This window comes from Delphinus delphis, chromosome 16 (assembly GCF_949987515.2).
Source record: "Delphinus delphis chromosome 16, mDelDel1.2, whole genome shotgun sequence".
In the NCBI taxonomy this organism is placed as follows: domain Eukaryota; kingdom Metazoa; phylum Chordata; class Mammalia; order Artiodactyla; family Delphinidae; genus Delphinus; species Delphinus delphis.
In genome coordinates, this window is record NC_082698.1 from 16,327,850 (window position 1) to 16,344,941 (window position 17,092).

The 17,092-nt window shown below is 36.2% G+C and overlaps 1 protein-coding gene across 1 annotated transcript in view; it reads right to left on the bottom strand.

Moving 5' to 3' along the window:
• The window catches only part of NHLRC2 (NHL repeat containing 2), a 62,672-nt gene that overhangs the window by 16,311 nt on the left and 29,269 nt on the right, over positions 1-17,092 (bottom strand). Inside the window, exons 5-6 of the mRNA XM_060034024.1 lie at positions 14,220-14,349; positions 311-410 (exon numbers count right to left, since the gene is read on the bottom strand). Coding sequence (XP_059890007.1) covers positions 311-410; positions 14,220-14,349 — 230 coding nt within the window. The remainder of the gene's footprint in view (positions 1-310; positions 411-14,219; positions 14,350-17,092) is intronic.

Consider the following 17,092-nt stretch of genomic DNA (forward strand, 5'->3'; position numbering starts at 1 on the left):
AGTGATGTGTGTCACTTCTGACGAGTTTTCAGAGCCAGTGAGCAACTCACCAGCTCTGTCTCTCTCTGCCAGGACAGCTGGCAGAGCTCCAGACGGTGGCTGCTGCATCAGCCTGGGGGGCAGAGTAGTGCTCCCCCAGCAAACAGACCTCGTCCTAAGCCACCAGGGACCTGGGCTGCTGGTTAGGGTAGCACAGCCCAGCACATCCTGACCAGCACAGCGAGCGCTACGAGGATGAAGACTTCGGGAACAGGAGTTCTGTGAACGCCACGTTTACCCAAAGAGAGATGTTACCGAAGTTACCACTTACTTTTTCTTTGGTAATCTGCCACAGTCCAACAGGAATGCCCATATCTGATGAGTCCCTGCCATGGCTATCCACAGAATGTCATCTCTTTGGACCTCTGAACCTTTATGAAAATAAACAGTAATTACTATAGATATATCTGGTTAATACAAACATTCCCAATCTTTCAGAAATTTAAATTAAGGGAAGACAGTAGTATGTTTATAAATCATCCGATAGAAGAAAGTAAAAATATTTGCAATGTTTTAAGTCATTTTGGAAATTTTTCCATTTTCCTCATGAAAAGTTTACTTCTTTAGACTTATAAATTTACATTCACAGAAATCCGAAGTATTCTTAATAGCAAAATGTCCCTCTGCATCTCTGGGCACAATGTTTTTAAACATCTGATTTCTTATTTTATGTGACAGAAGAAATGGGTTGACACACACTCTCCAAAGAAACTCTGGCACTCAAGTACCTAAATTACATGCTTTAGGAATATAGGAATAGTTCTTTGAACAATTTCTCATGAAAGGACTGTATCTTTTAATAGTTTAAGAAATGTATATTTCTACCCCAGTATTAGCTTTTAAGACTTAGACTCACATCACTGCTGCTCTTTAAAAATCTACTGTTTAATTGTGAACCTTTTTCAAAAAGATATGGTTGACATGTAATAAAGCTAAGAGTACACTATATTACAATATAGCTGTTTTCTAAAATTAATAATGTTGTTTTTTTAGACTGATATTACAACTTATTACAATGTGACAAGGCTCTGTTTCTCAAATTAATTCTATTTTTAAAATATTTAATTAAGCTGTATTCTGAAGCTACTTTTACATGTAGTTGAGACATTTTCACTAAAATAATTTGGTCAGACATATGCTAAAATAAATATATCGGAAAGGCTATTTTATTTGTACTTTCTTTAACTTCAAGTAGTTGTGTCCAGAAGGAATTTTTCTTCCTTAACTTGAATTACTTTCAAGTGTCTTTTAATTTAACAAAATTAAATTTTGTTTATTTAATTTAAATTTTGTTTAATTTAACAAAAATAATGTTGATGGTCAATAAACTGTGGTTGCTATGTGCCAACCACTTTACAGAGATTATCACTTGAATCTTCTCAAAAGGCCCTTCTTACAGGCCTTTTACAAAAGAAACTGAGGCTTAGACAGGTTAGCTAACTTACCAGAATCACAGAGCTAGTAAATGAAGGAACTGGAATCTGAACCCAGGAAGTCCAACAAGAAAATCTATTTAACGTGCTGCCTCTTTCGCTGTGTTAATTGCTATCATATGAAATCCAAAGGAAAGTAGTTTACTTCCACTTAATTTTTCATAGTCAAATATTTTTAATAAACATAAATTAAAAGTGACAGTGCAGCCATGTATTCTGGGGGCTCAGTCTCTGCTTAATCACTTCAGAACTAGATCAAAAACTTTTCATTATTATATTCTTTTATTTTGCCCCTGCCATGTGAAGACAAAGGTTGAAGGTGACCGTCTATAAGCCAGAAGAGAGCTCTCACCAGAAACCAATCATGCTGGCACCTTGACCTTGGACTTCTAGCCTCCAGAACTGTGAGAAAATAAAATTCTGTTGTTTAAGCCACCCAGTCTGTGGCATTTTGTTATGGCAGCCCGAACTAAGACATTCCCCCTGAGAACAGAAATGAGACAAGGAGATCTGCTATCAACACTTATTTAGTATCATATGAAGGTCCTAATTCATACAAGAAAAAGAAGCAAAAAGCATAAAGATTGGAAATAAAACTATAATCATTAGAAGATGACATGGGTTTAAAGCCTCTCTACTTTGCCAAAGAAGAGCTGAGTTGGTATATACAGGAGTGAAAGACCAAACCAGGTCTCCATCATCTACTTCTCCAAACAGGCCAGGCTAGTTCAACTAGGGTCTACCTATGAGGCCAAAGCTTCATCGTAATATTAGTGTGAGCATCTGTTTGGTCTTAGTCTCTGTGTACCTATTCCCTTTAGAAGCTGGAGGTATGAGAAATAGTGTAGAAGCAGAGGCTGTGTCAGGTCGGGACTCAGGAGTTTATGATTCTACATACCAGTTGATGAGGATGATAATGACGACGGGGGGCATGGTGGTGAAAATGAAAACCATTCGGAACATTTCCTGTTTAAGGCACTGAGCTAATAATAAGCACTTTGTATGGATTATTTCCTTTAACAACATTAGCAAGTCTAGTTATTATCATCTCCATTTTATAAAGAAATTGAAAGTCAAAGGGGTTAAATAATTTGTTGGTATTCACACAGCTAAACCTGGAATAATAATCCATTAGTGAGTCCAATTCCAGATTATTAGTGTTCTGATCAGAATGAAGGAACTACAGGAGTGAGCCTGTGCTCTTCTGGCCAACACTCTGCTTGGCCCGTTCTCTTTTCCCTCCCTTCCACCCCTGCTCCATGGACTTAGCTTTGGATTCAATTACCCAAGTGCATTTTAATGTGTGATCAGAAATTGAGATGTGATCAAAGGTGACCAAGGCTTTATACTCCAGTATTTGTGGCTAGGTCACTCCTTCTGCCCTTCTCTTCTTGTAGCCTCTGCAAGAGCCTGTGGCCAAATAATCTCTTTCGAGTATTTTTTCCAGTCCCTCGCCTTTCCATTTTTGGTTTGGTTCAGCTTATCAACATCTTGAGATTTTTATAATGAGAATCTTATAGCAAACAACAATAACAACGGACACTTATATAGTACTTTCTATGTGCCAGGCACTGTTCTGGGTGCTTCCCATATATTAATTCTCACAATTCTCACAATAGACATTTGAGGTAGATACTATTAGTATCTCCCACTGAGATGAGGAAACTGAAGCATCAAGAGGCTGAGTAACTTGTCCAAAGTCACACAACTACTAAGATGTGAAACTAGTTAGAACCCAAGTGGTCTGGCCCCAGAGTCCAGGCTCATCACTTCCTTACTAAACTGCCACTCAAGAAGTTTTTACCCTGCCTAACCATTTCAGTGAGGGCTGAAGAGTTTGTTCTTGTAAATAAAATGGGAGTTAAAAAAAATGGGGGGGGGTGTAGTCTGGCATTTATAATGTCTATCAAACTAATAATCATGTTTACACTGTTCATCCTGGATTTTTAAATCTAAAGTATATAGTTGTGGGACTTCTCTGGTGGTGCAGTCGTTAAGAATCCTCCTGCCAATGCAGGGGACATGGGTTCAATCCCTAGTCCTGGAAGATCCCACATGCCATGGAACAGCTAAGCCTGTGCACCACAACTACTGAGCCTGCACTCTAGAGCCCGCGTGCCACAACTACGGAAGCCTGTGCGCCTACAGCCTGTGCTCTGCAACAAGAGAAGCCACCACAATGAGAAGCCCGCACACCACAACAAAGAATAGCCCTTGCTTGCCGCAACTAGAGAAAGCCTGTGCACAGCAATGAAGACCCAACACAACCAAAAATAAATAAGTAAAATAAAATAAAAAATAAAATTTCCATCCTGTTGGGAAGAAGTCTCTTGACTTTCCCCTCAGCTTTAAAAAAAAAAAGGGGGGCTTCCCTGGTGACGCAGTGGTTGAGAATCTGCCTGCTGATGCAGGGGACACGGGTTTGTGCCCCGGTCTAGGAAGATCCCACATTCTGTGGAGCAGCTGGGCCTGTGAGCCATGGCCGCTGAGCCTGTGCCTCCAGAGCCTGTGCTCCGCTCCGCAACGGGAGAGGCCACAACAGTGAGAGACCCGCGTACCGCAAAAAAAAAAAAAAAAAAAAGAGTAGGGGTTCCCTGGTGGTGCAGTGGTTGAGAATCTGCCTGCCAATGCAGGGGACACGGGTTCAAGCCCTGGTCTGGGAAGATCCCACATGCTGTGGAGCAACTGGGCCCGTGAGCCACAACTACTAAGCCTGCGCGTCTGGAGCCTGTGCTCCACAACAAGAGAGGCCGCGACAGTGAGAGGCCCGCGCAACGTGATGAAGAGTGGCCCCTGCTCGCCGCAACTAGAGAAAGCCCTCGCACAGAAACGAAGACCCAACGCAGCAAAAAATAAAAATGAATAAATTTATTAAAAAAAAATGTATATAGTTGTATCACCAAGTATGGGTATTAGTTCCTTCTAACAAGAATGTGGCAATCATGAACATTTCAACCTTAAATTAAGAGTACACTTGGGACTTCCCTGGTGGCGCAGTGGTTAAGAATCCGCCTGCCAATGCAGGGGACACGGGTTCGATCCCAGGTTCAGGAAGATCCCACATGCTGTGGAGCAACTAAGCCCGTGAGCCACAACTACTGAAGCCCATGTGCCTAGAGCCCGTTCTCTGTAACAAGAGAAGCCACCACAATGAGAAGACCCTGTACCACAACAATGAGTAACCCCCACTCGACACAACTAGAGAAAGCCTGCGTGCAGCAACGAGGACCCAAAAATAAATAAATTAAATAAATTTATATATATATATAAAAAAGAGTGTCCTTAGAATCACTGACTTACAGCAGTCACAAATTAATATTAAAAAAAGGACAATGCCAATAGCTAAAAAGGTTTTGGGAGTTAAGTATTTTTAAAGGCAAAATGCCTCATAATTATCAATTATCAAGAAGGATTAGTGAAATAGTTTCAGAAAACAGGAACAAAATCAGCAAATGAAATATGAATATAAAAATTACCTGCAGTCCAGCTTTTACAAATTCTGTGTTATTTTAAGCAACTATGATCAAAATAGATCCCACTGACTAGAACCCTCTTAATGGCATCTGTGAAATCATCCATTAGTGTAAATGGTTTTTTCTGTGCAGCTTCTGAATCTCCCCTGTAAAGCAAAGCCTTAATCCACTAGGAAAAACCAACAAAGTCTGTCACTGCCAGGGCACAGGAAAAGACTAATTATAACTGGAGGAGGAGGAGAGGAAAAAAAAAAACTCTCTACCTCTGGTGGAGGGGCAAGGAAATGTCTTTGGCCAAAGACCCCAGACAACAAGTAGAGATTTCCCACTGCTGGGAGAGAAGCAGGAAATGCTTCAAAACCACTCACAAATATAAGACAGAGTTAAGCTGCCAGAGAGAGAAGGAACAGAATCACTGAAAAAGCTCTAAGCTCTCCACCTTGTTTCATGGAGGCCCAGGCACACAGTGCCTCCCTAAGACTGAGGCTCACCAGAACAACAGAGAACTCTCCCTCAGCCCCAATGCAATCTCGTACAGAAAGACAGCAGCAGTCTATCCCTTGGGGATCTGTGCAGGCTGACTGAAAGCTGACGGTGGAGTACTAACACTAAGAAAAAGTCTCTAGCATCTAGCCCCCCAGGCTTAGGCAACAGCACACTGCTAGAGGACTGTGAAAGCTATGGTGATTTGACAGAACTCACAGCAATAATAAAATCCAGATCCAGGCCAGCTTCTGACTAAACTGACTCGACCTCCCATAATAATGACAAATACTATTGATCTCAGCCTCTATAGTTCCACGCATGACTGGCATTTAACAAAAAATGAGAAGACGCACTTAAATGTAAGCAAAACAAAATTAAAAAACAAACAAAAAAACATTTTCAAGAGACAAAGCGATCAACAGAAACAGACTCAGAGCTGACCTGAAATTTAGATCTATGACATAGACTTTGAAATCACTACGCTTACTATGGTAAAGAATCTAGAGAAAAAGACGGTCAACATACCTAAATAGATGGGGAATTTGAGAAGATAGATGAAATCTCTAAGAAATATTAAAATGGAAATACTGTTAGAAAAAGAATAATATCAGAAATGAAAAATTCCTTCAACAAGCTCATCAGGTGACTAGACACAGCTGAGGAAACAATCGATGACCCTAAAGATAAATCAACAGAAACTATGCACGCTGAAACACAAAGAGAAAAGGGTGACATTTAAAAAAACCCAAAACCATAATATGTAAAAGTTGTTGAATATAATATTAGAATCTAACATACGAGTAACTGAAATCCCAGAAAGAAGAGAAAGGAGCAGAAAAACTATTTGAGAAGATAATGGTTGAGAATTTTTCCAAATAACGAAGGACATCAAGAATCCTAAGCAGGTAACTCCTCGACATATCAATCAAACTGCTGAAAACCAAAGAGAAAATCTTGAAGGCAGCCAGAGGAAAAAACACATTTTTTATACTAAGGAACTAGGAAAAGAATTAAATCAGACTTCTTGTTTATACTATGTAAGCTATAACACAGTGGAATGACATCTTTAAAATATCAAAAAAAAAAAAAAGCCAATCCAGACTTATTTATGGACTAAAAATAGCTTTCAAAAATGAATGCTAATTACTTTTTCAGACCCTCCCCCTCCAAAGAAAGGGCTAAGAGAAATCACTGTTAGCAGACATGTGCTGCAAGAAATGTTAAAGTTAGTTCTACATGCAAAAGCAAAATTATTCCAGCCAGACACGGGATTTTTAAGAAATCAGCAACGTTGGGAAACAGTCTGGCAGTTTCTTATAAAATTACACATACATTTATCATATGATCTAGCAATTTCATTCCGAAGCATTTGCCCAAGAGAAAATATATGTCCACATAAAAGCCTGTACACAAACGTTTATAGAGGCTTTAATCATAATTGCCATAAACCAGAGACAGCTGAAATGCTTACCAACTGGTGAGTTAATAAACAAATTGTGGTACAGCTGTACAATGGAATACTACTCAGCAATAAAAAAGAACTACTGACACATGCAAGAACATGGATGAATCGCTGATTATGGTAATTGAAAGAAACCAGACATACAAAACTATACTGAGGAACAAGAAATCGTTGTTGCCAGTGGGTGGAGTGGGTAGAGTGGGTGGTAGAGGGCGAGGGAGGGAGACTGAACAGAGTCATAAGAGAACTTTTTGGGGTGATGGAAATATTCTATATCTTGATTGTAGCAATGGTTATAAAGATTCTTCATAATAGAACTTACACCTATTAAGGGTAAATGTTACTTTCTGTAAATTATTACCTCATCATTCGAACTGAAAAAAACCCTTATAAACACCAAGTCAGTGTGATAATAGTTATTCAGATATAAAAATACTACTACTGTTTTTATTTTGTTAAAATAAAAACACACTAGTCACATTATATAAAATTTATTTCTCAAAAAAATGTTGTATCATCTGATAAGATAAATGTATTTTATTTACAGCATATTAATGGAAGTCAGAGAAACATATTATCTAAGCTGTAGATTACCAGACTAGCATACTAAATAGTTGGATTTCAATCATTAAAGGTCAAATAAGTACAACTAAATTTCTATCTAGGGAAATGCTGATTAAAGGGCCAAGGAAGGTTAATGGCATTTGGGCACACTATCCTTTCTGTAAATGATTTAAAATCAGGTGAAGTCTGAAGTACTTAGAGACTAGCAGGGGTTCTGACCTTTACGATAAAAGAAATTCTCGGGTTATTGTCGGGCATGAGTGGAGACAGCACAGACTTGGTATGCATTTTAGAAACATGGCAATGTTTCTGGTGAAAAAATGAATTTATTGGAGTTCTTTTTAATTATTTTTAGTGCATTATAAAGTTTTAACCATATTTAGAGTGATAATCAAAAATGGACAAAGATGAAAATAACTTTTATAAAGTGATTTTTTGTAAAAATCAATTTATGTGAATTATTTCCATGCTTTTATCACTGTAATGGCATAATTAGGTTAAATATTCAGGTACTATTTAAAATACAAACACACACACATTTACATATTACATATATATTTAAAATAATCAGAGGTATTTCAAGTCCCTTTCCCTAATCTCTTTTTGAAGTATGCTGTTCATTATCTGAGTCTTTTGGTGGGGTATATATTCAACTGTATATTGTCTTTGTTATTTTTCACTCTCTTTATCTGATCTATTTTCTTTCCTTTTAAGGTTTAATTTTTACTTAAATATGCATATGAATGGATAACTGTTCTACATAAAGTTTAAATAATAACTAAACATCCATGTGCACAACACCAGCTCAAGAAAAGGGAAGATTATTTGAAAACCTCCTGCACCCCTCTATTAGCATATCCTCCTCCTCTTCCCAGAAGGAACTACCAGTCTAAAAATGTGTTTTTCATTATCTTCTTTGATTTTAAAATTTTACCATGTCTGAATGGATCTCTCAATATATAGTTAATCTTGCTTGCTATTGAACATTCTATAAAAGGTGCTTTCTCCACTCAACAGATTTCCTGATACTTCTCCATGTTGTCAGGTGTAACTGTGGTCCATTGTTTGCACTGCAGAACAGCTTAAAATGTGAAGATACCACAATAACTTATCTATTTTTCATGTTTTCCTTCTGATAATTCCATCCTTTCTCATATTCGTAACTATGGTAGAATTTCAGAAATATTCTATATAATTCTTAAAGTATTAAAGAATTTAAGTGCTTACAAGAACAATTTTTCTTAACCACAGTCCCCTTCAAGTTGCATTTAATCCCACATCTGCTTAAACCAGTTGTACAATTACATAATTTAAATATATTCAAACCAATTCAATATGAATGAATTGGAAGGAAGTTTTTCCTCTGAAAACAAAGTTAATACTTTGGAAAGACAATAAAGGCAAGTAGCAAAGTCAAATTGTTAGTGAATAAGATGTGGAAAGACAATTGAAAAGAATAGGTTTTAAAATTTTCAGCCCTGTTTTCTTTGCAGGTGTTTTAAAAACTCATCACAGTTTAAGGAAACCAAAACAATACATTGTGATTGGTATAAGACTGTCAGAAAAGACACACTTAAACATCAAAAGACTAGTTAAAAATGTACATTCTATAGGGCTTCCCTGGTGGCGCAGTGGTTGAGAGTCCGCCTGCTGATGCAGGGGACAGGGGTTCGTGCCCTGGTCCAGGAAGATCCCACATGCCGCGGAGCGGCTGGGCCCGTGAGCCGTGGCCGCTGAGCCTGCGCGTCTGGAGCCTGTACTCCGCAACGGGAGAGGCCACAACAGTGAGAGGCCCGCATACCGCCAAAAAAAAAAAAAAAAAAAAAGTACATTCTATAAATGTACACTTACAGTCCTTAAAGCATTTTTAGTTTTATGATTAACAGATTTTTTCTTCCATATGGATCAATTATCATACCCAATCAGTTCAGTAAATTATTCTACTGGGGCTTCCCTGGTGGCACAGTGGTTGACAGTCCGCCTGCCAATGCAGGGGACACGGGTTCGTGCCCCGGTCCGGGAAGATCCCACATGCCACGGAGCGGCTGGGCCCGTGAGCCATAGCCGCTGAGCCTGCGCGTCTGGAGTCTGTGCTCCATAGCGGGAGAGGCCACAGCAGTGAGAGGCCTGAGTACAGCAAAAAATAAATAAATAAAAATAAATTATTCTACTGGATTATTTACTTCTACTTTTATTTCACAAAGTATTCAGGTAGTTTACAAGGAAATAAACCCTAGTAAGATAAATAAATTTAAAATAAGAAAATTGAAGCAATAGGTAAATAGAGTAGAAAAGAAAGATGCAGCCAAGTAATATTAAAATATGAATGTCAGCCCAGAGATGGAAACAACCTAAGTGCCCATCATCGGATGAATGGATAAAGAAGACGTGGCACATATATACAATGGAATATTACTCAGCCATAAAAAGAAACGAAATTGAGCTATTTGTAATGAGGTGGATAGACCTAGAGTCTGTCATACAGAGTGAAATAAGTCAGAGAAAGACAAATACCGTATGCTAACACATATGTATGGAATCTAAGAAAAAAAATGTCATGAAGAACCTAGGGGTAAGACAGGAATAAAGACACAGACCTACTGGAGAACAGACTTGAGGATATGGGGAGGGGGAAGGGTGAGCTGTGACAAAGCGAGGGAGAGGCATGGACATATATACACTACCAAACAAGGTAGATAGCTAGTGGGAAGCAGCCGCATAGCACAGGGAGATCAGCTCGGTGCTTTGTGACCGCCTGGAGGGGTGGGATAGGGAGGGTGGGAGGGAGGGAGACGCAAGAGGGAAGAGATATGGGAACATATGTATATGTATAACTGATTCACTTTGTTATAAAGCAGAAACTAACACACCATTGTAAAGCAATTATACCCCAATAAAGATGTTAAAAAAAAAAATGAATGTCATGTTTCCGTTACACTTTGCTAGAGACAAATCTGTCTCTAAGTTTCCTAGGAATCAATACAACAAAGCAAACACAATCAGTTATGATATTCAAATTATCCAGGAGCTTAAAAACAAACTTGATACTTAGAAAAAAACATAATTATCTACAACACAGAAAAATTCTCTAGTAGATAATCAGACAGGTTATTTATAACATAATAACTGAAATTAGCAGCAAACCCTTATAGTAAAAACAGTTCAGAAGTCCCACAGGACTGTGTTTTGATGAAATATATAACATGAAACATATACATATATAAATGAATGTAAGATATGTTGATGTGTTAATATATTTTTAAATGAATGACATGATGTCAAAATACAGTTAAGTAAAAACAATTGTAAGGAGAGCAATTATTCTATGATCCAATTTCCCCATACTCTGACAATAATGCATTAATCCAGGATTAGACTTCAGAGTGATTTAAAGCAGTGGCTCTTAAAATGTTTTGGGGTAACACACCACTTCGAAACTGATGAGAATCTGACCAACTCCCCCAAACCTTAAATAGAATTTCTGGGAAATTTAAGTACTTCGCAAAATCTAACCATGAATGCCTTGAGTATATAACTCAAGGTTAAAAACTCTTGTAGTCATTGTGATTATAGGTCCTTCATACAGTACTTGAAAACCATTTTCTCTTAGCATTTTGAAAGGTGTTGAGCTTATTTAAGTGCATTCAAGATTACTCCTCTTGCCAAGTACCTGGAGTGAAGCTAATTTAAACTGTAAGTTAAATGTGGAACCATATGCTTTTAATGATCTATTGAGCTAAGGTAGGATTCACTTCCTTTTCTAAAAGCTGAGCTTAATAAAGACACAAGCCTCAGCACATCGCTCCAGTTGGAAGCTGAGGGAGTACTTGTCAACAGAGCCAATATTTTTCTTGGAAAGCAATTTGGGTACACTCTCAATATGAGATAAACAACCAGAAATTCCATGCCATAAAGTATGACTGAAAAATTTTTAGCCTATAAAAATATGTAAGTACGTTATTAAATAAATCCAACTTAGTAAAGCATCCAGTAAAGTACACCCTGTTTTTAAGCAATGTATATTCTGAAATACGTAACAGACTGAATTACTGGTCTCAAGTCTTTATTCCTCTGTGGTAATAATACAACCACACCCTTGCCATTGCCTCACTGTAGGCAAAGTGCATATCCCTGCCCCATAACTTTGAGCTTAGTTACGTGACTTGCTTTAATGACAGTAGGTAAGCAGATACGACATGAGCAAAGGCTTTAAATGTGTGTAACTGGGCTTACTCTCCTGTGCTCCTGCCTTTTGCCAAAAGAATATACCTCAGTCAGCTACTGGCTCAAGAAAAAGTAGAAACAAATGGAGATCTGGACCCAAAAAACAGTCTGGAACCAAGCCCAGGCTCAGCCTTGATCAACTGAACCCCAACCCTGTATGTAAGTGAGAAATAAAGGTTCAGGTTTACATGAGTTTGGGGATGATTTCTTATGAAGCTTTACTGTGGCAATTACTGATAGACAGTAAATACAGGCTGTAAGATGTAAAATATAAATATCAATAACTGAATTGCTATATGGACTATTAACTATAAATCACTGGGGCCTTACATATTAAGAGAATTTTTTTTTCCCTTGAGGGAAGGTAATAACATACCAAAATAACAGTTCTCATCCACTTTGACTATTTTACTAACAGATATATTTCAGACTGTTTTTCCATCTATAAGATTATGTTCAAATAGCTCAGGTGTGTACCAAAAGCAGAGAGGCAAGTCCGGTTAAGTCCTGATGGGGATGAGTATTTTCAACCCTGAAATTATTTAGAATTGCTGGTGCACGGTGATAAAAAGAAGATCGAGGTGTAGTTGGTTTTCTTATTGTTTTTAAAATCTCTACATATAATATATCCCCTTATTGACTGCTCTTGAGACACACTGCTCCCTCTACCTTCTCAACCCCTCCCCACTCTGAGCCACTAAAACAACTCGTCATTATTAGGGCACCAAATTCCCAAAATGGACTTTTCAAAAATGACTTACACAAAATACCTAAGTTACATATATTAAGTGCAGGTAGTACCAGAAGTTCATTCAGTTACTTTATAAATATTAAAAGCTTTAAAAAAAGTTAATCACAATGAAAAAAATTAAGGTCTTTGAATTATAACCAAATTGGCATCATAAAAAAATTATCTCAAATGTAAAATCATCCAACTAAGATGGTGCTTAAGTCACTCTATAAATATATTAAAATCATACAAACCATTTAGCTCCAAGTTCCATTTTCAATATATTCTACTAAATTTCTTTCTTCATTACTCTGTTTTTAAACATGTAGGATAACCATGTCAGCAACGCTGAGGGCCAGTGAAAAATGAGAGTACTAGCGCTCCTGGATTATCTTTTAGTCAAGTAATATATAGGTAACAAAGATTGTAAAAATAAGGCAAATCTCATTTTCAATTTTCTAAGTAATTCAGTAGGATAAAGTTTTTACTTTTTAAATTAAGTTTTATTTTTTAATCTTAACTTTTTCTTCCAGTTTTATTTATACAATTGACATATATAGCACTGTATAAGTTTAAGATGTACAACATAATGATTTGACTTATATACATCATGAAATAATTACATTAAGTTTAGTGAATATCCATCACCTCATATAGATTAAAAAAGAAGAGAAAAAATTTTTTTCCTTATGATGAGAACTCTTAGGATTTACTCATCTTAACAACTTTCATACACACATACAGCACTGTTAGTTATATTAATCATGTTGTACATTATAGCCCTACTTCTTATGTATCTTATAACTGGAATTTTGTACTTTTTGACCACCTTCATCCAAATCCCCCACCCCTGCCTCTGGTGACCACAAATCTGATCTCTTTCTCTATACGTTTGTTTGTTTTTTGAAGTATAATCGACTACAACTCTATGATAGCTCCTGGTACACAACGTAGTGATTTGATATTTCTATACATTGCAGAATGATCACCGTAAGTCTAGTTACCAAAGATATTATATTATTATTGACTATATTCCTCATGTTGCACACTGCATTCCTGTGACTCATTTCTTTTGTAACTGGAAATTTGTGCCTCAATTTTCCTCACCTATTTCACTCATCCCCACCATCCCCTTCCTTGTTTGTTGTATCTATGACTCTCTTTCTGTTTTGTTATGTTTGCTCATTTGTTTTTAGATTCCACATATAAGTGAAATTATACAGTATTTGTCTTTCTCACCCTCTAGGTCCATTCATGTTGTCACAAACGGCAAGATTTCATTCTTTTTTATGGCTGAGTAATATTCCATTGTATATAGTTTTTTTAACTACTCAAAAGAAGCTATAATAATTAAATAAAAATTTTATTGATAATCTAAAAAAACCCTCTCATTTCTTGATTTTTTACACGACAGTAAATAAAAAGGACATTGTTAAACAGTATAGTGTGTGAATAATCTTTTGAAATTCTGAAACTATAGTCTGTCCAACTTCAGAATATTCAGAACTATCTTAATTGGAAGCTGCAACTAAGATGAAATTCTTTAACATTAGAGAAATACATACCCTATCTTGTGTATAAAATATAATATGTATGTAATGTTACATGTAATATATAATGATATATTTACTCTATCTTCTATATATTACCGTTGGCTTTGTTTTTATGCAATTAACAAATCCCAAGTCATTGGTATAAAAGCATAAAATAACTAGTAAAAGAATTAGTCAAAAATGAATGTTCCCATAATATCTTAAAACTTTTACTTAGCAAAATTTACTTATATTTAATATCAAAAGTTTACATACCTGACCTTCCAAAAACTATATCCCAAGGAGAGCTAATGGGCTGTTCTTCTCCTTTAGCTCCACCTTCTTTATCTGTACCTTGAATTCCAATGCCAGCTACAGTGCTCACCATCTCAGCTTCTAGGTCAATCTATAGACATTAATACAGGTTTTATGCAATGCATCTATTTCCCATAGAACATACAGAAAACATGTACTTTATTTACAGTATGTGTGAACTTATTATATGTTAATTAATAAAACTGAGTGGTTTTTAGTGTGTAAAAAAAAAACCATGTGCAACACACTTAAAAAAAAAAAGCTTAAAGAGAAAGGCTAATCAAGTACATGGTGACCTGGTTATTGAAATGCATAAAACTCAGTCCTTTTCATTTCTCCATCCGTCCATTCCCCCACTTTCCTCTTACTCCCCTCCCTCATCATGCCTCTACCAGAACTGCTGTTGATCTCATCTCAACTATAAAATATTTTAAAAGGTGAAATTTGAAAATTTAAAGCAGAATCAAGGAAAACACTTGCTTCTTAAATTAAGTGTATGTATTTCAATTATGCTTGGCTAGTAACTGACACATATGGAGCTTAATATGTGGTAAGAACTAATCCAAGTATCAACCATCCATCCATCCATCCACTCATCTTAATAACCCTATGACTGTGATTTTGATTACTTTAGAGGAAACTGAGGCACAGATCATTCAGTAAGAGCCCAAGATTTTACAGCTAGTAAGTCAAGGATCTTGGATTTGAACCAGTTCTAGCTCTACTATGTTATATAGCCTCTGCTTCATAAACCAAAAAATCAATGCATTCTACTGAAAAAAGATGCTCTGGTTTCATCTCCTGAGACACTTTCAACATTTTATCATGAAAATTTTCAAACACAGAGAAAGCTGAAAGAATACTGCACCAAACATCCATATATCAACAGTTCACTGACTTGCTTTACCACATATCTCATCCAGCTATCAATCCTTCAATTCATTTACATTTTCCGATGCATTTCAAAGTAAATCATAAACATTAGTACACTGTCCCTAAATATTTCAGTAGGCTTGTCATTAACTAGAGTTCCATATTTGTTCAGATCTCCTTTTTCCTTTTTTGAGGCAAAACTTACAACGAAATGCACAAATCTTAAGTGTATCACCTGATAAATTCTCAAAGATGCATAAACCTGTGTGGCCCCAACTTATATACAGAACGTTACCTTCACTCCAGAAAGTTCCCTCATACCTCCTTCCAGTCATTCTTGAACCCAGTGGCAAACAGTGTTAATTTTTTATTTCCATCACAGATTAGTTGTAACTCTTCTAGGATCTCAGATAAATGGAGTCATACAGTAATGAACTCTTTTGTGTGAGGCTTCTTTCATTTAACATGTTTGAGATTTATTCATGTTCCTTTTTATTGCTGAGCAGTATTCCATATAAGGAATACATCACAGTTCATTTATATATTTTCTTACTCACAGACAGCTGGGCTATTTCCAGTTTGGGGGCCTTCAAATAGAGTTGCTATTAATATTCTTGTATAAGCCTTTTTGTGGACATGCTTTCACTTCTCTTGGGTATACACAGAGGACTGTAACTGCTATGTTATAGGGAAAGTATATGATTAGTTTGATTAAAAAACTCCCAAAAGGTTTTCTCCAGTGCTCTATCATTTTCTGTTCCCACCAATGATGTATGAGAGTTCAAACTGCTCCACATCCTTGCCAACCTATGGTATTGTCAGTCTTTTTAATTTTAACCATTATACTGGATATACAGTGGGCTTGTATATATTTCCAAAAACTTATTCTAAGTATTTTATTTTGGTTGCTAAGTAAATAGAATTTAAAAATTCCATTTCCAGTTGACTATTACTAGTATATAATAAATATAAAACAAATAAAAATAAAATAAAATAAAAATACAGTTGATATTTATATACTGATTTTGTATTTTGCAACCTTTCTAAATTCACTTATTAGTTCAAGTAACTCTGTATAGATTTCTTAGAATTTTCTATGTACATGTCATGTCACTGACAAATAGAGTTATTCTTCTTTCTTCTCATCCTCTATATCTTTTATTTCTCTTTCTTGCCTTATTATAATGGCTAGTACTTCCAGTACAATGTTTAATAGGCAGGGTAAGAGTGGGGATCCCTGCCTTGTTCCCCCTCTTGAAGGGAAAGTATTCAATACTTTGCATTAAGTGTAGCTGTAGGCTTTTTGCAGATGGCCTGATTTTATCATACTGAGGACATTCATTTCCATTTGAAGTTCACAATTTTAACATGATTAGGTATTAAATGTTTTCCAATGTTTTTCTGAATCTAGTGAAGCATCATCTTTTATTCTGTTACTATGGTGAATTACATTTATCACCAGATTTATTCTGGTGAAATCCTCTTGCATTATTTTTAGTAGCTGCTCTATAATATCCTGAAATTGTAAAGAATATTCATCAGTGTAACTTTATTTATATTTTTACTGAACTCAAAATCTGCAAAATATAATCTGCAAAAATACCATAGGCAGCTACAGATGGGCCCTTGAAATAGATCTTGATTTAAGAAATGTATCACAGAAACTGATAGGATAGTTTAAAAAATCCTCTTGGAAGAAGCCCAGGGCCCAGGTAATGTTACAAGGGAGTTTTAATAAATATTCAAAACCATTAATTCCTATGTTAGACAAATTATTCCAAAAAACAGAAAAAGAATGAAAACCAGCTCATTTGATGAGCTTAGTGTGACCTTGATTCCAAAATCTGGTGAGAACAGTACAAGAAAATATAGAGCCATTTAATTTTAAAATATTAAATATAATTTTGGATAATCAAATCCAATTTGACTTTTTAAAAAATTCATGATTAGGTAAGGTTTAT